The sequence below is a fragment of the Aulostomus chinensis genome, chromosome 12 (assembly GCF_037954235.1).
Source record: "Aulostomus chinensis isolate RoL2024-O1b breed Wild chromosome 12, RoL_Achi_v1.0, whole genome shotgun sequence".
Lineage (NCBI taxonomy): Eukaryota > Metazoa > Chordata > Actinopteri > Syngnathiformes > Aulostomidae > Aulostomus > Aulostomus chinensis.
In genome coordinates this window covers 393,603-415,612 of record NC_141331.1, presented here as the reverse complement: position 1 = coordinate 415,612, position 22,010 = coordinate 393,603, and the positions used below count along the sequence as shown (strand labels likewise).

Genomic DNA, 22,010 nt, shown 5'->3' with positions numbered 1-22,010 from the left:
TAAGCTACGATGTTGTTTTACTTACAGGAAGCAACAATGGTTCTAACAGGCATGGATGGCTCACTTGGCTCTCCAAAGCCAGCTCTGTTCTCTGCTAGAACACGGAACTCATACTCAATGCCTTCAGTGAGTCCAGTGACTTCATAGCTGAGTTCAGCAATGGATTTCTTTGAAGCCCTGACCCATCTCATGGCCTTTTTCTCCTTCTTTTCAACACAGTAGCCTATGATGTCACTTCCTCCATCCTCAGCTGGTCTTTTCCATATCACTGTTGCTGAATGTCCATCAACTTTTTCAACCTCTGGTTTTGATGGTGGACCAGGAGGTCCTAGAAATATGGATGGAAAAAAAAATTCAAGAGGTTTCTTTTCTTAGAGTAACATACATTTTTAATTATGCACAAATAAAGAATCTAAGGAGAAGAAACTGTACATACCAAATCGATCAACCATCTTGACTGACTCAGAGTGAGATGGCTCACTGGCACCGTACTGGTTCACAGCTGAAACTCTGAAGATGTATTCATTGCCCTGAATGAGCTTGTTTGCCACGTAGTGACAACCGATAACCTTCTCCTCCAGAATAGTCCACAGAAGGCGGCTGGTCTCCCTTTTCTCCAATGTATAGTACTTGATAGGAGAACCTCCATCCTCAGCAGGAGTGGTCCAGGTCAGAGTGACCTTCTCAGAGGACACACCACTACATTCAATGGGACCAGGAGCAGAGGGAACATCCAGAACCTTTACCTTGACGGTCTCCTCCTTTACACCGAAGGGGTTGCTAGCAGTGATGATGTAATCTCCAGAGTCCTTCCTACCAGCATACTTGACTGACAGAGTAGAGGAGGTTGCAGTAGTCTCTACATTAACAATGTCAGAAGGCTTAAAGTACTTTCCGCCCTTAGACCAGCATGATGTTGGGGTAGGTTTGCCTGAAATACTTGTGGCAGTTATGACGATAGTATCTCCAGCTCTGACAGTCAGACCCTCCATCACCTGAGCATCGATGATAATGGTTGGTGAAGCTGTTGGACAACAACAGAGAAGGTTGACTCAACACAAATTATACCAATGTACTAGTTACTAAAAGCAACCAAAGACCAGTGCAATCAATTACTGATTGTAATCAATTTCATATCCCACCATATTCATCCATGCAGAGGATTGTGTCTGTCTGTTCGGAGGGGGGGCTGAGAGCACCAGCTGCATTCTTTGCCCTGATTCTGAACTCGTATTTGCAGCCCTCCTGGAGATCACTGACAGTAAACGCAGGTACCACAACATTGACAATGTTGGCCTTCACCCAGATTTTTGAGGGCAGGTCCCGCCTCTCAACAATATAGCCAGTCAGTCTGTGACCTCCGTCAAACTGTGGCTCTGCCCACTGGAGGGTCACGGTGCTCCTGGTGATGCTGACTACATCAGGTTTACCGGGAGGATCTGAGCAAACATGGTAAGAACATATATGTTTATGTAACTGAAATAACATTTCTTATACAGTTACAGATTTTCTATTACATTTGCTCAAACTTACCAATGGGATCCAAGGCCACTTGTGGATCAGTGGGAGCACTTGGTTTGCCAATGCCAGCAAGGTTAATTGCCATGACCCTGAATTCATACTCTAGACCCTCAGTCAGCCCAGCAACCTTGTGTTCCTTCATCTTCAAGGCGGTGGGACTTGCCCTCCTCCACAACATGCTGTTCCTCTCTTTGAACTCAACATGGTAGCCTGAACATAGAAGCAGAGCCTCATGAAGCACAAACGCCACATACACTCACAAACAGAAGCGCTATGAGGCAAAATATTCATTTTGTGTTCATCAGGTGATAGTTCAGGGGTTCTCAAATTTGTGTCATTGATGCTCCTCAGTAAAATTGGGAATAGTTCAATTAAACTTTGAACTATGCCTTTTCCAAACATTCAAACACTTAAAATCTGAATTTGTATTCAGTAATTATTGTGAGAGTTCAATGCAGGTCTACCAAAATCTGAAAAAGTTTCAAAAATCTCTGAATCAGCTAATGCTGAAAGTTAATGTATTTTTACTGGAACTATCATAACAGTTTCTTTTTTTTCCATACCAGTGATGGGAGAGCCTCCTGTCTTCCTGGGGTCAGACCAGGCCAGATAAGCAGAGTCATGGCGCATACTCATTATCTGAGGTGGAGGAGGAGCATCAGGAACATCTAGAAAAAAAACAATAACACTGCAGTCAGGAGATGATCCATCTTGACATTCATGAGCTTACAATCTAGGACTGAGACAGTTATAACCACGTACTGAAAGGATGTTTAGCAACAATGGGGTCAGACTTGAGTCCCTCTCCAATGCCGTACTTGTTCTCAGCACAGACTCTAAAAATGTATTCCGTTCCCTCATGGAGGTTGGTCACTCTCATGCTGTTGGGCTCGACAGCAGAGGAAACCGTTACCCACATATTGGTGATAGAGTCCCTCTTTTCCAGAATGTAGTTGGTGATTTCTGAGCCACCATCATCTTTTGGAACTCCCCACTTCAGGGTGGCACCATCAGCAGCAACATCTTTGAACTTTATGGGCCCAACAGGGATGCCAGGTTTACCCACCACCCTGAAAGAAAACAATATTTCGGTTTAAATTGCCGATGTATTTCCCAAGAATCCATACAAGTCCAATATAAATGCCATGATCAAAAATAATTATAAAACACATTTATATTCCATTCTTGGTGTAGTGTAGAATGACACTGGCTCAGTTTGATACCTACCTGATGAAGATGGTGGATTCTTTGCTACCAGCACTGTTCCGCAAGGTGATGGTATACTTGGAAGCATCACTCCTTTGGCAATCCCTGATCAGGAGGGTGGTGTTCACTGCAGATGACTCTGCACACACACGGCCCGTGTCTGTAAGGTCTTCATCGTCGCCCTTCTTCCAGGAAACCTTGGGCGTGGGTTTGCCAATGATAGGGATCTTGAGACGAACAGTGCTGCCCTCCTTGGCAATGTAGCACATGTTGGGTAACTCCCTTAAGTCGCACGTAGGAAAGACTGCACAGGGGAAGAAACAGTGTTTAGACAATTCAAACTACTCTTGTGTTTAACATGATGCCTATCTGACCTGATTCAGAGGCAGCTGAACTTCAGCTACATTCACACTGAAGGAAAAATGTGGCCATGGTCTGATGTTTTTGTTCAGATCTGTTTTTATCATGACAGCATGAACAGCGGAACTCTTTTGAAATTAGAAACAGATCCGATTTTATGCTATATATTCCCAACAGTTCAACAGTTCAAGAATCGTTCATGGACCCAAATTAACATGTTTTCCTTATTTGTAATTTTTTGTATAAAAGAAGAGGTTACTTAACCACTTAAGCACTTTACTGCATGTTTTTGTAATGACAGCAGTCATGAGACCTTTCACATGTCAACTGGGGCCTTTTGTCTGCTGTTGTTGGAAAGTGATAGTCAGGAAAGATTGCATTCCTACCATAATTGGTCTCTTATTGGAAATGACTGCTTGTCCTACTTAATGTGCAATTAAGATGAGGAAAATGACACAGTGATTGTATGAAGACACCTATGCTGTTATTGTGGGTTTTTTTTGTTGGTGTTTGTCAAGCTGTAATGAAAGGATTGTAATGAGTCGTTGCAAGGATTTAACAAGACTATAATCCATGAACTGGGACTCCGATGTGTGTATTTTTTTTATTTGAATATTTTTGCATTATTTTATTCTAGAAATACACAACATAGATGGCATCAAGAATACTGGTCTACAGTGGCTGGAACTTAAGCAAGAAGGTGTGCTGAATGTGATGTCAGTCAGGACCTTGACCAGTTCACATTAGAGCCTGACATGGACCATGTTTCAAGAATAAATGAGAAAAGGCAAAGAAAAATGGCAAATTTCCACGACAATGATTTCATATCACTCATGTGAGTAATTACATTCTTTGAACAGTGATTTGAGGCCCATTTCACTGACACTGCATAACCCCCCATAAATCAATCATCATCAATACCACCCCAAATACACTTCACTAACCCTCCACTGATGTCCTTCAAAGCCAGATTCACTGAGTGACCTAAGTCCTCTATGAAAGCTCTTGAGAGATTAGCATATGTGAATTCAGAAATAGATATTGTCCAGACTGAGGTCACATAGCCAAGATTTGGGCCACTTTTCCCTGCATTGTGAATATAGCCAAAGACAAATAGACAATGTGGACACATCTCGTAAGTTCACAGCCTGTTGCATTTTGTGTGGAATGTTTCATACTGATCTGGTCCTTGGCAACCACAGTCAGCTCCTTGGCAGCGCCCTCTCCAGTGTCATTCACAGCCTTGACTCTGTAGTTGTACTCTCTGCCCTCCACCAGATCCTTAGCGCTGTATTGCATGTTCTTCGACCTCATCAGCTCCTTATACTTGCTGTCACCATTTAGCACCTCAAGCACATAGCAGATGATTCGGCTGCCACCATCACTAAGTGGTTTCTTCCAGCTTAGAGTGCAAGAGTCCTTGGTCACCAGTAGGGTCTTGAAATCCATTACAGGCCCAGGCTCCTCTGTCAAAGGAAATATTGGTGAGATTATTGACTTAATAAAGCAACAAACTAAAAATAAACAGCAAATTTGGTATCATCACACTCACCGGATGCTCTGACTGAGTCTGCAGTCTCGCAGCACTCTCCAGCACCCAGATGGTTGACTGCTGACACTCTGAAGCAGTAGGAGCGTCCTGCATCTAGGTCGGGCACCTTGAATGAGGTCTTGGTGCAGTTGTTTGAGATGATGGACCAGGCCTTCCTCTCAGTGTCACGCTTCTCAACAATATAGTGGGTGACTTCATAGCCACCATCAATTAGAGGGGTATCCCAGTAGATTGAGGCACTGTCCTTGCTGGCCTCCTTCACCATCAAGTTGACCGGTGGCCCTGGAGTGTCTAGAGAAAGAGCACAATACTTTTTCACAACCTTTGAATGCGGGTTTCAATCCCTGTATCAGTCAACCTAGCTGATTCTCTCTGGAAATAAAGATAGACCTCCACTCACCAAGAACCTTGACAGTGATGGTGTACATCTTCATGCCGACTGGGCTCTCCAGGTTCAGAATGTATTTGCCAGCATCGTATCTATTGACATTCTCTACTATCACCATGGTTTCAGTGTTCGTGGACTTGATGACAATTCCCTGGCGGTCCTTAATGTTTGTGTTCATCTTTGCCCAAATGATCTTGGGAGTGGGGCGACCCTTGACTCTGGCCTGGAGTTTCATGGTGGCACCTGCGTTCAGCTGCAAACCATCCTTCAGCTCTGCACTTAGCTCCGCCTCTGGAGGAACTGCATAACCACATTCAAATGTCTCATTTGTTTCATTGTTCAAACAATGTAACACTAGTCAGGTTTCCTTTCAAATGTATCAAAAATTTAAACAGCATTTTCAGAAATTTGGCAATAGATTTTTTTTTTTGGTATGGTTTCCTTCCTCTCATTTTGTTTGAATATTACATATCCAGTAGATAAGCAGTAGCTCGCATTCAAATTCTATGCTGTACCACTATAAAAAGAAGAGGTTGCAGTGACTTGATGTAATTAAAGGAGTGACAGTCAAACTTCAAATGAACAGGGATGTAAACAAAGGAAAAAATACAACAGAAAAAGAAATGGAGAGAAACCTGAGCTGTGAGGCTAATCCAGGCTAATTTGATATTAGCCAGGTAATTTCATAGTGGTGCTAAATATGACAATGCTGCTGTTTTTTTGCTTTTGCTGGTTTGGGCTTATTACTCTCTGATCACATTTCAGTTGCTTTTGAAGAACTGGAAAGTTAAAATGAATTAAAACATTTAAAAAAAATTAAAAATAAGAAAAATAACATACCTATGATGTCCTTTGCTATGTGCTTGCCAGGAACCTCAACTGGCTCACTGAAGCCAACCTTGTTGACAGCAGTGATCCGGCACTGGTATTCTGCCATGTGAATGAGGTTCTGGATAGTGTAGCTAGTTTCTTGCAGGTTCCTAGGAACATTGCAGCGGATCCAGTCTGTGGTGTCAGTTCTTTTGCTCTCCACCAGGTATCCGAGGATGGGGCTGCCACCATTATTTGCTGGAGCACCCCAGGTAAGGCTGATAGTGCTGTGGCTGGTGTCCATCACACTTGGGTTCACCACAGGGCCAGGAGGAGCTAGAAAATAATACATTTTCCAGCGTTACATTGGATATACATAGTCTTTGATGGACTAAAGAAAAAAATAACAATACAAAGACATCGACTGACTCACTGATGGGATTCTGTGCAGTGATGCCCGCAGAGGGCTCACTGGGTTTGCTGAGCCCTGCCTGGTTGACAGCAATGACTCTAAATTCATATTCCGCACCCTCTGTGAGGCCCATGACTTCCATGCTTCTCTCTGTCATTGGTTTCCGATTCACCTTGGTCCAGTTCATCTCCTTGGTTTCTTTCTTTTCCAGTAAATAGCCCAGAATGGTAGACTTTCCATCATCTGTGGGCTCCTTCCAGCTCACAGTCATGGAGTCCTTGGTCACATTGGTAATTACTGGGGCCTCACAAGGGCCAGGCACAGCTGGAACACATGTCGGGATTTAGTTTCATTAAAATGTCCTTCAACTTACTGTGGCAGTATTCTTTCACTCCTAGACAGCAGCTGATGATAATGCTTAACTCACTGAATGGATTCTTTGCGATGACAGGGTTTGTGATGAGAGGGTCTCCAACTCCCCATGTGTTTTCAGCACGGATTCTGAACTGGTACTCATGACCCTCAATCAGTTTCTCCACGTTTAGCTCAAGATTGTCACCCTTGTGCTTGGAGGACACCTGGGCCCAGTTAGCTCTGCTGGTCTCACGTTTATCCACAATGTAGTTACTGATGGGGGCACCACCATCCTTCAGTGGTGGCTCCCAGGACAACTTGATCGTGGTGGCAAACACCTCAAGGTACTTGGCAGTGGCAGGAGGGCCAGGCACATCTGTGCAGACATGAAACATCAATGCATTATGGTACTTCAACTGTCTGAGCAGTAACACGCTACCCTAAAGACAAGATAAAAGTGCCCACCCAAGACGATGACATGGATGTCAGCAGTCTTGGAGCCACTGGCATTCTCAGCTAGGATGGTGTAGGTCCCTGAATGTTCTTTTGTGACTGCAGTCATCTCAAGCTGGAAGTTATGTCTTTGCTGTGTGATGACTTGGCCTTCAGCTGACTTCAGACTGTCATCACCTCTCTTCCAAGTGACCCTAGGCATTGGCTTCCCAAACACCTCAGCCTCCAGGACAACTGTGGCTCCGGCCTTTACCTTCAAACCTTTCTGCATCCTGGCATTAAGCTCCACCCTTGGAGGCACTGCATTGAAATAGGTGGAACATAGAGAAGTGTTACACACTTGTTAGTTAATAACCTTAAGTTTGTAATGGCACTGATTTTCTTATCATTGTGTTGAAACCTCTTACCATTCTCGGCACAGACCAGGACGGGATCTGTAGGCTCAGATGGTTTGCTAATGTTGACAGCAGTTTTAGCAATGACTCTGAACTGATACTGCAGGTCTCTCTCCAAGCCGGTCACTGTGTACTCCTCCCTTGGAACATTCTGACTGCTGGTGTTGCAGCGCACCCAGGTGTCTCCTGGCAACCGCATGACCTCAACATAGTAGCCAATAATCTTGCTACCACCGTCATTCTTGGGTCGGGCCCAAACAAGTGTGACAGTGTCCTTGGTTATGTCCAGGACTTCTGGTTTACCTGGTGTGTCTATGATATAAACACAGATTAAAGAAAATGAGAAAAAAACTCCTTTTTAGAATACAAATATTGGTTACTAAAGTGCTCTTTAGAAATATACCAATGGGTGTTCTGGCAGTGACAAAGTCAGTCTTTTTGCTTGGTTTGCCTTGGCCAGCACGGTTGATTGCAGACACTCTAAAGGTGTATTCCAGGCCCTCGATGAGGCCAGCACAGGGGTACTCAGTGGTGCGGACAACTGTATCATTGGCTTTCACCCACAGTAGACTGTTCCTCTCCTTACGCTCAATGTAGTAACCTGTGACAGGGCTACCACCATCATTCTCAGGCTTGTCCCAGGCCACAAACATACAGTCCTTGTTGGTCTTGTTGATGCAACAATTCAGAGGTTCACTCGGAACATCTGATGAATACAAAACAAAGAGATGGTAGGTTATTTTAACTGCTATCACAAGTTATCCATACTTAACAACTACAACTGCTGAAAAATGCATGACTTTTGTAAATCTTCTGATTGGCAGAAAACAATGTGTAAACTTTTCTGTGCACCATGCTTAATACTGGGAGTACTGAAACTGGCTTTACACACACACACACACACACACACACACACACACACACACACACACACACACACACACACACATATATATATATATATATATATATATATATATATATATATATATATATATATATAAATAATGCGCTTATGTAAGCTGGAGTACATGATGATTAAATCAGTAACAACAAAACTTACCGAAGGGGAACTTCGCAATCATCCTGTCAGACTGGATGGGGTCTGACACCCCATAGCGGTTCTCAGCACGGATGCGGAAAACATACTCCTTTCCAGGGATGAGTTTTCCAAGTCTGCAGCTGGTCTTCTGGCAGGAGGAAACGGCTGTTACCCAGTCACCTCGAGTCACGTCGCATTTCTCCACCACATAATTGGTGATCTTACTGCCTCCATCCTCAAGTGGTATGTTCCAAGATAGAGAACAAGCATCTGAGTCGATGTCACTGATCTCCACAGGACCCTCTGGAGGCCCAGGAATGTCTGAAGCATACAGAAAAAATGTCAGAAATACTGACACCATCAAGGTCACCATCTGGACAAGAAATGATCCTGAGCCTGGAAATCCTCATTCATAATTAATTACTGAATTAGACACATTATCTCATGGCGACTTTACCTCTGATGATAATCTTCAGCGGCTGGACAACCTTTGCAGAGCTGTTCTCAGCCACAAGGCTGTATTCTCCACTGTCAGTCCTTGAAACATCCTTTATGATCAAGACACACATGTTGCCAGAGTGGTGCACAGCAAGACGACTGGATGGGACCACTGCTTTGTCAGCACACATCCACTTGCAGGTTGGAGCAGGTTTTCCTGATATGAGTGCCTCCACCCTGAGCTTGGCTCCTGCTCTGGCACTTACTGTCTCTGGTATGAGGATCTTTGGCTCCGCTGCCAAGAGTAACATGAGTTCATGAGTCAAATAGATTTGAATGATTACAGTCATCTACTGGGCCTGAGAGGCTGTCGTTGCTAATCCTTTATTTTCGGTCTGATGCATCATCATCATGACTCCAAATAGTGAGTCTCATCTTTTACATTTATCTATCAGTTACTGTGCATCATCTTGTTATCGAACTGATGTCATAACTTACACATCTGTTCCTTGATCTCGACTGGTTCCCGCGTCTCGGTGAATGGGCTCATACCCATGACGTTCTTGGCAGCCACTCTGAACTTGTACCTCTTGCCCTCCTTGAGGCCACTGACACTGATGCTCAACCCCTTCACAGTGGTGTAGGCATTCCATACCTCCTTTTCAGGCTCTGCCTGCTGAACTTCGACGACTACTGGAGGTGGTGGAGGTGGGGCTTCCTCTCCTTCTGGAACCTGCAGCAAGGGTAGGGTTGTAGATTAAAGCTTTATGTGTTTTAAATTGAACCAGTAAGAAACTTGCTTAAACTAAAACATTCTTTGACAGTAAAGTGTGGGGCATGAGATAATTCATCTCAGTAGGTATTTTGAGTTGATAAACTCATTAAACTAATTAAGTTCCAACAAAAAAAAACATTATTAATTACAAAAGATAAGAGGAAATGAAAAGGTTTTGTTAAGCAGTCTTTGAGGACTGGGTCTGATCACATAACAAACCTCCACTGGTGCTGGAGGTGCTGGAGGAGGTTTGATCTCGATGTACTCAATCACATAACCATCAATCTTGGCGCCACCATCCCTTGCAGGCTTAATCCAGCCAATTGCGGCACTGTTTTTGGTGATTTCTAGAACTTCAATCTTCTCGCACGGATCAGGTTTGCCTGGAAAAGGAAGTCGAATAGATGTGTCTTAACTTTGGGATATTCAAAGAAACAAGTGAGCAGCGAGAGTGATGTCTCAGTTCTGGTGTCACAGACTGTGTTATGAAGAAACACTACTCACTGATGGGATCGGATGCCAGGTATGAGGTGGGCGACACCCTTGGAACTCCAGCTCCATACTCATTGACAGCTGTGACCCGGAAGAAGTACTCTGTGCCTGGCAATAGACCGCTGACCTTGAAGGGAATCTTGTCCTTCTCCACTTCAGCCTTAACAGTTGCCCACGTTTTGCGGTCAATTTCACGCTTCTCAACAATGTAGTGACAAATCTCACTGCCGCCATCAATCTCAGGAGGATTCCAAGACAGCATTGCTGATGTCTGTTTGATGTCACTGGCTTCCAGGCTTATCACAGGTCCTGGTGTGTCTGTCAGCCAAATCAAATGTTGGACAATCAATCCCCAATTTATAATTATTATTCACTATAAACTAGCTATCACTGTAGACTGAACAAAACCTACTTGTCTCATACTAAAACATGCTAAGCTCATCAAGACTTACCCAAAACCTTAACATTGACAAACACAGCCTTCTCTCCAGCAGCACTTTGCACGGTCAGACAGTATTTGCCAGAGTCATTGCGGGTGCTGTCTGGGATGACCAAAAAGGTCATGGTGTCAATGATGTCAACATGTCCCTTCCTGACCACATTATCAATGCCCATCCTCCTCCATGTGACCTTGGGTGGTGGTCTTCCTCTTATGGTGGCACAGAGCCTGATGGGGCACCCAGCTCTCACTGTTAGTCCCTGCTTCAGGTTGGCGTCCAGGTCAATTTCTGGTGCCTCTGTTACAATGGGAAATAGAACAAGTGTTAGCTTGACCTCACAAGAAGAGATTTTCTTTTAATGTTACATTTGCTTGACTATATCTGTAAGTTCCGAAAAGCTAATTAAAACTTAGAAAGTCCTCACCTAGAATGTCCCTGGGAATCACAACTCCTTCCAGATCACAGGGCAGGCTCATTCCCACCTGGTTCTGAGCTGACACTCTAAATTCATACTCAAGTTTCTCATCTAGACTGGTGACTGTGAACTCGCATTTGATTAGCTGAGCTGCCACATTGCACCTTTTCCAACTGTCATCTACTTTCTTGCCAGTTGCCTTCACCCTCATCTCCACAACATAGCCAATTATTGGAGCTCCACCATCTGATACAGGCTTGGTCCAGCCAAGAGTAACAGTGGACCTGGTGCTGTCCAGGACTTTCATGTTGGTGGGTGGTGCAGGTGGCTCTGTAAGGAAGCATGTGAAGATAAAGTCATTAAATAAGTGATCCTATAATGACCACATTGTTAACACACATAAAAAAAAATGCAATTATTGTTTACACACCGACATGGTCCTTGGCTGTGATGGCACGTGAAGGCTTGCTTGCACTGCCAATACCAATCTCATTAATGGCTTTGACTCTGTACTGATAGTCATGGAGGGGCAGAAGCCCAGTCACTGTGAAGCGAGTTCCGGGGATTGGATCCTTGTTGACAGGAGACCACCTGATGGCATGTTCCTCCCTCTTCTCCAACAAGTAACCTGTGATTGGCTTTCCACCATCTTTTTCAGGCTCTGACCACTCCACAGTCATCTCCTCCTTGCCAATTTTGCTGACCTCTGGGGCTTCAGGCGCTCCAGGAACATTAAACTGTGTGCCAGCTACAATAGACCCACTCTGCACTGCTGGCCCTGGACCCATCTTATTCTCAGCACGGACCCTGAAGATATATTCATTGCCCTCAATAAGACGGGTAACGTTAGCCTTGTTGGTGATGACAGCATTGGAGTGGACTGACCAGACTCCCCGTTTGGTCTCACATTTTTCAATAATGTAGTTGTAGATGTCACAACCTCCATCATCCTCTGGGATTTCCCAAGTCAGATGGCACCGGTCGATGGTGATACCAGACACCTTCAGATCTCTGACAGGCCCAGGTCGATCCAGCACATTGACCTTTGCATGTGCAGAGCACGTTCCTGCACTGTTGAAAGCACTGACAACATATTTTCCACTGTCAGTGCGCCTGGCAGCAGAAAGGAGAAACTTTGAGAAGTCAATGCCAGTTTCAATCTGAAGCCTGGGGCTCTTCTTTATCTCCTCTTTACTATCATCTTTGGTCCATTTGACATCAGGTTGAGGTTTGCCCTTGACCATTGCCTCAATAGGAATGCAGTCTCCTGCCTTGACCTCAAGGATTTCCTCCAGTTTTATTTTGATCTCAGGTACCACAAGCTGCTCCTTCACCAGGACTTCAGCCGTGGACACCCAATTGCTCTCACCTCCCTCATTCTTAGTCTGAACTCTGAACTGGTAGATCTGGTTTTCAATGCACCTGTCAGCCATAAAGTAAGTCTCCTTGATTGCACCCTTATGAAGTCTTTCCCACTCTTCAGCCTCCTTCGGCTTCTTCTCAACATGATAAGCAAGGTTCCGGCTACCTCCATCATAGTCTGGCTTCTTCCACTTGAGGAAGCAGAAGGTCTTGCCTACCTCAGAAATGTGGAAGTCGACTGGTTCACCAGGTTTCTCAATGGGATCCACTGCTAACACAGCTGTTTTGGTCTCAGTGGGTGGACCAGTACCAATCTTGTTTTCTGCACTAACACGGAAGAAGTACTCACATCCCTCAGAAAGAGGAGCCTTTATCAGGCGCTTGGTGCAGTCATTGGCCACCACTGTCCATCCTCTCTGGCTTGGCTGACGACATTCAATAATGTACTGAGTGATCTCTGTGCCTCCATTGTCTTCTGGGTTCTCCCATGACACCATGCAAGAGTTCTTAGTCACATAGGCTACTTTAATGTTCTGGCAAGCTCCAGGTGTGTCCAGGACATTGACAATAACCGTGGCCTGTGCCTGTCCACTACTGTTTTTGGCAGTGATGGAATATTTGCCATAGTCTGACCTGACAGCGTCATTAATGACCAGTTCACACACTGGGTAGTTATTGTTAATTGCAGTGCGCTTGTCTCGGGACAAGGCTCTGGCATCCTTGGTCCATGTGATCTCTGGATCAGGTCTGCCCTTAACCCTGGTGATCAAACTAATGATCTGACCTGCCCTGGCAGTGAGAGAGTCACGGCAAGACACATCAACAATAACCTCAGGAGGGACCAGGATGTCCTTTGCTAAGATGGTCTCAGATAGCTCCCTCGGTTCACTCTCTCCAACCTTGTTAGTGGCTCTGATGCGAACTCTGTACTCCATTCCTTCAATCAGGCCTGGGATTCTGTAGGCACACATCTTGATCAGATCCTTGTTGATTCTGTCCCACTGGGCAGATCCTGACTTTTGAATCTCAACCACGTAACCCAGGATGGGACTGCCTCCATCTCTTGTTGGCTTGGTCCAGCAGATGTCAGCATAGGACTTGCTCCAGTCCTTCAGCTTGAGATTGCCAGGTGGTCCAGGCTTAGTGATGGCACGAGTGGCCTTGATGGGGTCAGAGGTGAGTGAGGGCTCACTGATACCAGCAATGTTCTCAGCAAACACTCTGAACTCATAGCTGTTGCCTTCAAACAAGCCTGAGACTCTGTATCTGAGGTCTAGGACAGGAGTTTTGTTGACTCGGATCCACTTCCCTGTCATCTCTCTGCGTTCAATCACATAGCCACTGATGGGGCTGCCTCCATCATAGTCAGGCAGGGTCCATTCCACTGTCACAGCATTCTCTGTAATATCAGAGCACACTGGGAGGCCTGGTGGACCAGGAGGGTTAAACATGTGTTTGGCAATAGTGGGAGGACTCTCAAGACCTGCTCCAATCCCAATCTTGTTCTCAGCACGGACACGGACAATGTACTCACGACCCTTCTCCAACCTTGACACCTTGGCTTTGGTACTGGTGCCACTGGAGCTCACAACTGACCAGGGTTCCCATGGCTTCTTCACATCCTTCTTTTCAACAACATAGTTGGTGATGGGTGTACCACCGTCATCCTTGGGTGGCCTCCATTGAATCATCATGTAATCTGGAGTGACCTCCAAAATATTGATTGGTCCAATGGGTGGACCTGGAAGATCCAGTACAGTGACATGCAGGGCAGCAGTTTTGCTGCCAGCAGGGTTGGACACTGTAAGGATGTACTCTCCGGTGTCCCCTCTCTTGCAGTCAGGGATGCTGAGGATGGTGGAGACTCCAGCAGACTCGATGTGATAGCGGCCTTCGGATGTGATCTCCTGGCCATCCGTCATCCACTTTGCAGTGGGAATGGGGATTCCAGTCATCTTGGCCGGGAGGACAATAGTGCTGCCTGACTTGACAACAAGACCCTCAATAAGCTTCACATCAACTTCAATAGTGGGCGGCACTGAAAAACAACAAAAATGCATTACTATATTGACTGAAGTATATCCAGAATTATCTCAAAAGAATCCTGTCTTACATGTCTTCTCATGGCAGGTGATGGGGATGCTGGTGTCAGGACGGCTTACACCAATGGCATTCTGAGCCTTGACCCTGAAGCGGTAGGTTTGGCCTTCCTCCAGACCAGTAACGTGGGCATGGTTGTTGCTAACAGTCTTGAAGGTGACCCAGTCCGTCTGACTCTCTTCCTGGTGCTCAACGATGAAGCCAGTTATTTCACTTCCACCATTGCGATCAGGCCATTCCCATTCAAGCCACACCTCTGTCTTGTCTGCATCAGTGTGGTGTAGGTTCTTTGGGGGGCCAGGTGGATCTGACAGGAAAGAACAATAAGTTGGTGATCATTTCTAAGTTCAAATTTAGCCTTAGTTCTCAAATCTAAGTTCCTAAGGTCTGCAGTTGGAAAACACAAGATGTTGTGCATGTTGTCTAATGGCTTCCAGATGTCTTTATTGGTTTGTTTAATGCAGAAACACACTTGGGTATTTCACAGTAAAAGTAAAGACAGACTACATGCTACCTGATACTGAAAAATATGTGAACATAAAAATATGAACTGTCCCCAAATGTGGCTTTTACTTACAGAGAGGATCAACAGCTTTGATGGGTGTTTTAGTGGTCACATAATCACTTCTGCCAAACTGGTTTTCAGCTGCCACTCTGAACAGGTACTGGATTCCTTCCATCAGGTACATGGCCATCAGACTCAGCTTCTTATTGGTAGCTGAGACGGGAACCCACTGCTCAGCAGCCACATCCTTCTTCTCTACAATGTAATGGGAGATGACAGCACCACCATTGTCTTCAGGAGCTTTCCAGGTCAGATAGGCTGACTCACTGGTCACTTCAGAGACCGCTAAGTCTCTTGGAGGGGAAGGCTTATCTGATGGAAACACAATTGAGTCAGAGCAGGGTTCTCGTGCCATAATTTCTGCCATGCTTGTTAGATGTGTTACTCACTCAGAACCAGCACAGCAACGGTGGCAGTTCTCTTCCCAGCAGCATTTTCAACTGTGATTGTGTAGTTGCCAGAGTCACCTCGTACACATTTGGGAATGAAGACTTTGCTGCCAGTGGCAGTGACTGCAACAGTGATGTGAGATGGAATTTCTCCATCATTCTTCTTCCAGCTGGCAGTGGGGGTTGGCACACCCTTGATAGTGGCACTCAGGGTAACATCTGTGCCCAGCATGGCCAAGTGGTCACGAGCCATGTTGGCATCCAGCAGCAATTCTGGCTCCTCTGTGGATTAGAAACAGACAGAAATACACTAAATTCAGTAGATGATTAAACTTTGATTTATAGGCATGAAAATATATCTGGGGTGGCACGTGGTGCAGTGGTTAGCACTGTGGCCCCCCAGCAAGAAGGTTTTGCGTTTGGGAGAGGGATCTTTCTGTGTGGAGTCTGCATGTTCTCCCTGTGCCTGCGTGGGTTCTCTCCAGTACTCCGGCTTCCTCCCACAGTTCAAACACATCAAGAGGGGACCAGGTTAATCCAGACTCTGATTTGACCGTAGGTGTGAATGTGAGAGCCAATGGTTGTCTGTCTATATGTGTTGGCCCTGCCATGGACTGGTGACCCGTCCAGGGGGAAGGCTGCTGGGATAGGCTCCACCCCCAACACCCTCAGCAGGATAAGAGGTAGAAAATGGATGGATGGAAAATAAATCTAAAATCATTCGATAAAAATTACTGAAATGGAGTGCAGTTCAATTTGAAAAAAATGCTTGAAAACTTTTCATAAAGCTCTTGATAATAAATCAGTTATAAATATGAATTTATGCCAGATAAAAGAATAAAACATTATTCCTCCAGCTACACAGCAGAGAAGTGTTAGAGATGAAAACCATACCCAGTCTGTCGTGGACCTTGATGGTTTCTTTCACATAGGCAGGATCGGATTTGCCAGCAGCATTGACAGTGAAAATCCTGAAGGCGTACTCCTGGCCATCGGTCAGGCCTGTTACCACATAGTGGAGGTCGGGGCATTGCTCTGGTGTATTATTAGCTGGAGTCCAGTCCACTGCACCAGGCTTCTGGTACTCAACAAGGTAGCCAAAGATCCTGCCCTTTCCATCATGGCGAGGCATCTTCCATTTCAGACTGACTGAATCCTTGGTCTTGTCGTAAGCCTCTGGTGTCACTGGAGGGCTAGGGCGCACTGTAACAAGGAAATCAGCAAATATTTATAGTTTGCTAAAATATTGGCACAGCAGTTCAATGATTAATATGATTGTGTAAAACTAACCAATAGGATCCTTGGCAAGGATTGGCTTGGAAGGGGCACTTGGGTCTCCAGTTCCCAGCTCATTCTCAGCCATCACCCTGAACTCATACTCACAGCCCTCCACCAAGTCCTGGACTCTGTACTGAGTGGCAGGGTACAATGGGTCTCTGGTGGCCCGGGACCACCTCTTGGCAGAAGTTTCCTTCTTCTCCAGAATGTAATTGGTGATTGGCTTCCCTCCATCACGAGGCCGATTCCACAACACCAGGGCATTGGTGGCATACACCTCCCTGACTGTTGGCATTTCAGGTGCCTCAGGCACTCCTACAGAGGGGCCACAGTTCAAAACTTGGTTTGGAAGTCAACATTTTTAGGATGTTTGACCACATGGGTTGAACTCTTATCACTGCAACAATACTGCTATTTTTGGCCAAAATATAATTTGTATACAGCAGTGAAATGATATAAAGCAACAATTTGTCCAAAACATTTAATTTTCGGTAACTACTTGCAGACTTGGTGGTGTTAGGTGTAGGCATGCAGAGAACTTACTGAAAAGGTCTTTGGCTCTCATTTCCTCAGACTCCAGAGGGTCGCTGATACCATACATGTTCTCAGCAGAGATCCTCATGATGTACTCTCTGCCCTCAGTTAATTTGGGGATCTGAGAAAAGAAATGTTAATAGATAATTTACTTATCCTTGCAAGGAAATTTGGTTTTTAGCAGCAACAAAGACACATCAAAGGATACACACTTGTAGTAAAAGTAAGTAAATGGATGTGAACTGATAATCCTTTGATTCATGTTCATATTCCTTTCCAGGTGGGTTCAAGGTCAACCTAACTAGACTGACCTTGCATGTAGCTTTCGTAGTTGCAGATGTCACGGTGGTCCACATGTCTCTGTTGGTGTCTCGTCTCTCAATGATGTAGTTGGAGACATCAACGCCGCCACTGTCCAGAGGAGGTTTCCAGGAGATCACCATGTACTCCCTGTGCACCTCCTCAAAGACCACCGGACCAACAGGAGGAGTTGGACGGTCTGCAGGGATGTAAGAAACATGAGAGATTTCCAGGATAAAGTTCAAGTTCCAATCAATGCTGAAAAGGCTGTCGGCTGCAACTATCACAGGAACATTAAATTGTCAGTCTTCATGAGCTTGAACTACGTACCAACAACTGTAACATTGCAGACTCCCTTCCTGGATCCAGTGCTGTTCTCCACCACCACCACATATCTGCCGCTGTGCTGGCGTTGTGCCTTGATCAGGCCCAGTGACATGGTGGTCAGCGTGTTCTTGAACATGATGTGCTTATCAGCTTTGAGCTCTTCCTCGTCTCTATACCACATGATGGATGGAGAAGGTTTGCCAGTGTAGCGCCCCTGCAGGAGGAAACTCTCACCAACACGGACAATAATCTTATCGCGGAAGTCCAGCTCAATGGTTGGTGGTTCTGAAGAACAAAAAAATTAAGATACATTGAAATACAGTAAAACACTGTGCCTTCTGTTTTAACCAGAGGAAGAAATGAAAACAGGATCAATTTAATTTCCCTCCTCGAGTCAAAACTGCAGGTGTCACTTACAGTTCTGCTCCATCCAATTCTGTTTCAGTCTTTCTGTGCTGCATTTTCTTTCTTTTTTGTTATTGGAAGGTTCTATTCAAATAAACTTAACTTGATTAAAAACTCCTTGCACTGAAAGCACTGAGTGAAATAGACCCCCAGAAGCTACTGGCAATAAGAATCAGAGGTGCTCACCCAGTTCATCCCTACAGGTGATGGGTTTGGTGCAGAAGGATGGTTTGCTGGGTCCAACCTCATTGACAGCCATGACCCTAAACTCATAGGAGTCACCCTCCCTCAGCCCATCGTATGTATATTTCCTCTCCATCAGTTTCTCTTTCGTCAGTCTGGTAAACTTGTCTTTGCCGATCATGCGTGCCTCAAGGATGTACATGGTGATCTCTGAGCCGCCATCAAACCTGGGGGCCTTCCAGGTAACGCTGATCAAATCCTTGGTGACCCTGGTCACCTCCAGCTCCTCAGGCCGGTCAGGCACACCTGAGCCAAGCACAAACACACAGACTTACCACTACTCTTACTTTCATTAAAACCACATTTGCAAGATTAAAGGCCTTTAGAAAAGAATTCACACAGTTAAGTTCAACTCACTAATAGGTTCCTTGATAACAATTTCAGCTGCTGTCTCAACGAAGGGTCCCATGCCGATGGCGTTCTCAGCTGCCACCCTGAAGAAATAAGCCTTGCCGGGGGTGAGACCAGTGGCCACGGCATTCTGTCTGCTGGCAGTGAAGGACAGTGAGGTCCAGGCCTTACGCTCAGCCTCACGTTTCTCAATGATGTAGTTGCTGATTGGAGAGCCGCCATCATTATCTGGGAAGAACCAGTTAAGCTTGCAGGAGTCGATGCTGAGGTTGTCAGTAGTGAAGGGGATGCCTACGGGCCCTGGGACATCTGATGAGGAACACAACAGGCTTCATAAGTTCATCATGATTGGCTATCATTCAGCAAAACCAGACATGGATGCTATATGGAATGTTTTTCAGTATGGCTGTGTTGTCATCAGCTGCCCTAAAGATCCTTTTTGAATTATTCAATTAAGGTCAGCCTTCCTGCTTTGATTGCCATATCAAACTGCCTCTGGGTGGTGCTACGTCTTCATGCTGTCATGTTGGACTGAAGGCAGACGGACACCAGATTCTCACCATCAACTCTCAATTGTCATTTCTTTATCATCTGTTGGTAATTTTAACTCTGAATCTTTTAAACTAAAATATAAACACATACAACAGCCAGATAAAACAGTGTCTCACCCAGAACTTCCACAATGATGTTCTTCTTCTGCTCGCCTGCAGCATTCTTGGCAGTCAGAGTGTAGACGCCAAGGTGCCTTCTAGCACAAGGTTTGATGACAAGAGATGAGCTTATTGCAGTTGTCTCCACTTTGGCTTCTGGAGGCAAGGCCACTCCATCTCTGCTCCAGGTGATGTCTGGGGTTGGCTGGCCTGACACATAGGCAATGATTCGGATCACCCCACCGGCATGGACTACCATCCGCTCTTTCACTGAGGTATCAAGATCAACCTCAGGTGCAACTAAATAGAAGACAAGGTTCAAAGTTAAAGTTGGCCTGGTCCAAAAACACAAACACAAATGAGTTCTTGAGGTCTGTAACTCACTGGATCTGTCATTGACCTCGAGCACCTCAGGTACTTCACCAGGCTCACCGTTACCAGCGGCATTGAAGGCAGTGACTCGGAACCTGTACTTACCACCAGTCTTAAGACCGGTGATCACAAACCGGGTGCCACGAATTTCAATGTCTTTTGCCTGAAAACCAAATATACACAGGGATGAATGCCATTAAAGCACCAATTCCAATGTGTCATTAGTGATACTCTGTGTTGAAAAGTGGATGTGGATGTGGATGTGCTTGATCCAAAATGTTTCATGAGCACTGGATCAAATTAAAAATTTTGAAATTTTATTTTGTAGGATCTGATAAGGTATTTCCTCTCACCTTGCCCCAGGCCTCGGTACCCTCCTCCTTATACTCCACCCAGTACCCAATAATCTTGGAGCCTCCATCCTTCAGTGGAGGGATCCACTCCAGGTCTACTGTTGACTTAGTCCAATCAGAAACCTTTGGGGTCGGAGGAGAAGGTGGAGCTAAAAGAGAAAAAAAGTGTTGGTTTTAAGAGGTAAACATATATCTGCTGCATTCACACCATGTCACAATATCAGTGGGTGGCTTCACTCACAGATGGGATCTCTGGCGAAGGTGGGATCTGTGGGAGCACTAGCAGGTCCAGGTCCAGCAGCATTGATGGCAGTGACTCTGAACAGGTACTCGGAGCCCTCAATGAGCCCACTCACCACAAAGGACTCGCCCAGGCCCATGGGACGGATGGGATCACGGGTGACACGGGTCCAACGTTTGCCTGTTGTCTCCTTGCGCTCCAGCCAGTAGCCAGTGATTGGGGTGCCGCCATCGTCTTCAGGCTCCTCCCAGTTCAGTGTCATGGAGTCCATAGTGACATTAGCTACAGTCGGTTTCTCGCATTGTCCAGGGACAGCTGCAGAGGGACACCGTTTTTCAGTCTAATTACCAGGTCCATTTAGTTACTGTCTATGTTTGTGTAAAAGTGACCACATTTTAATTTATGGTTGATGTCATTATGTTTATCTGGTGTTACTGGGTGATAATAAATCTGCTAACTAACTTTTGACTAAGAGACAAAATGCAGCAGAAATAATCGCATAAAGAATAAATAATATCATATCTGTTGTTGGGTTGGATCAAAGATTGGACTCTGAGACTCAGACTCACTGTAGAGGTTTCTGGCAATCTCAGGATCACTGTCCAGCGGGTCTCCAACTCCATACTTGTTCTGGGCCATAATGCGGAAAACATACTCGTGTCCATCCATCAGGTTTTCTACTGTCCAGATCCGTTCCTTAGGCTCACTGGTTACCGGTACCCATGTATTCCTACTGGCCACACGCCTCCAGATGACATAATTGGTCACTTTGGAGCCACCATCATCCTTTGGCGGCAGCCAAGAGAGCGTGATCCTCTCTGCACTGATCTCCTCAAATTTAATTGGAGCAGATGGAGGACCAGGGCGGCCTGAGAGAGCAACGACAACAACCTTAGATGAAAAATTACCCTGGAAAAATTTTCTGTGGGTCACAGTGATTTCTGCTTTCAACCAGGCCTAAAGATAAACCCCTCCCTCCTAGAGTTATGATTAGAACATAACAATATGAACAGCCTGCAGTGGCAACAAACACTAAATTTTTACCGCTTGTCTACTGAAATCAATCTGCAATTCCCCGGAGACTGTTGCTGTGTTCAGATGAATATTCTGTGATCATACCAAGAACGTTGAGCCTCATCTCCTTGGAGGCCTTGCCGAGGCTATTGGATGCCACCAGTGTGTAAAGGCCAGTGTCAGGACGTTTGCCCTGCTGGATCAGCAGTGTGCAGCTATCATCGGACACAATCTTGTTGATATGTTCATCGTATTGGACCTCCACCTTGTTCTCAGACTTGTGAGGCGGAGCCTTGTACCATGTGAGGGTGGGGAATGGACAGCCGCGGATTTTGGCGACAATGCTGATGTCGCTGCCCTGCTCAGCTTCCATGAACTCCCCCAGCTCGATGAATGGAGCGCCTGCAGGATGAAAAGTGATCGCAGACGAAGATTTTATGACATCATAACAATAATGTTGAGGGGTAAAGTTT

The 22,010-nt window shown here is 45.5% G+C and overlaps 1 protein-coding gene across 1 annotated transcript in view; it reads right to left on the bottom strand.

Annotated features, from left to right (window-relative positions):
- LOC147251636 (titin-like) overlaps window positions 1-22,010 on the bottom strand; it is a 196,372-nt gene that overhangs the window by 43,682 nt on the left and 130,680 nt on the right. Inside the window, exons 151-190 of the mRNA XM_086221099.1 lie at window positions 21,643-21,939; window positions 21,093-21,392; window positions 20,524-20,838; window positions 20,283-20,431; window positions 19,942-20,092; window positions 19,576-19,857; window positions 18,914-19,216; window positions 18,500-18,802; window positions 17,912-18,193; window positions 17,593-17,780; window positions 17,291-17,402; window positions 16,760-17,062; window positions 16,364-16,672; window positions 15,470-15,751; window positions 15,093-15,392; window positions 14,529-14,822; window positions 11,484-14,453; window positions 11,063-11,383; window positions 10,651-10,935; window positions 10,211-10,516; window positions 9,926-10,089; window positions 9,430-9,664; window positions 8,951-9,226; window positions 8,515-8,814; window positions 7,855-8,157; window positions 7,464-7,763; window positions 7,069-7,356; window positions 6,677-6,979; window positions 6,271-6,573; window positions 5,868-6,173; window positions 5,040-5,327; window positions 4,640-4,930; window positions 4,266-4,553; window positions 2,749-3,031; window positions 2,284-2,591; window positions 2,085-2,189; window positions 1,534-1,731; window positions 1,143-1,439; window positions 437-1,024; window positions 26-328 (exon numbers count right to left, since the gene is read on the bottom strand). Of these exons, the coding sequence (XP_086077225.1) occupies window positions 26-328; window positions 437-1,024; window positions 1,143-1,439; window positions 1,534-1,731; window positions 2,085-2,189; window positions 2,284-2,591; window positions 2,749-3,031; window positions 4,266-4,553; window positions 4,640-4,930; window positions 5,040-5,327; window positions 5,868-6,173; window positions 6,271-6,573; window positions 6,677-6,979; window positions 7,069-7,356; window positions 7,464-7,763; window positions 7,855-8,157; window positions 8,515-8,814; window positions 8,951-9,226; window positions 9,430-9,664; window positions 9,926-10,089; window positions 10,211-10,516; window positions 10,651-10,935; window positions 11,063-11,383; window positions 11,484-14,453; window positions 14,529-14,822; window positions 15,093-15,392; window positions 15,470-15,751; window positions 16,364-16,672; window positions 16,760-17,062; window positions 17,291-17,402; window positions 17,593-17,780; window positions 17,912-18,193; window positions 18,500-18,802; window positions 18,914-19,216; window positions 19,576-19,857; window positions 19,942-20,092; window positions 20,283-20,431; window positions 20,524-20,838; window positions 21,093-21,392; window positions 21,643-21,939 (13,779 nt within the window). The remainder of the gene's footprint in view (window positions 1-25; window positions 329-436; window positions 1,025-1,142; window positions 1,440-1,533; window positions 1,732-2,084; window positions 2,190-2,283; window positions 2,592-2,748; window positions 3,032-4,265; window positions 4,554-4,639; window positions 4,931-5,039; window positions 5,328-5,867; window positions 6,174-6,270; window positions 6,574-6,676; window positions 6,980-7,068; window positions 7,357-7,463; window positions 7,764-7,854; window positions 8,158-8,514; window positions 8,815-8,950; window positions 9,227-9,429; window positions 9,665-9,925; window positions 10,090-10,210; window positions 10,517-10,650; window positions 10,936-11,062; window positions 11,384-11,483; window positions 14,454-14,528; window positions 14,823-15,092; window positions 15,393-15,469; window positions 15,752-16,363; window positions 16,673-16,759; window positions 17,063-17,290; window positions 17,403-17,592; window positions 17,781-17,911; window positions 18,194-18,499; window positions 18,803-18,913; window positions 19,217-19,575; window positions 19,858-19,941; window positions 20,093-20,282; window positions 20,432-20,523; window positions 20,839-21,092; window positions 21,393-21,642; window positions 21,940-22,010) is intronic.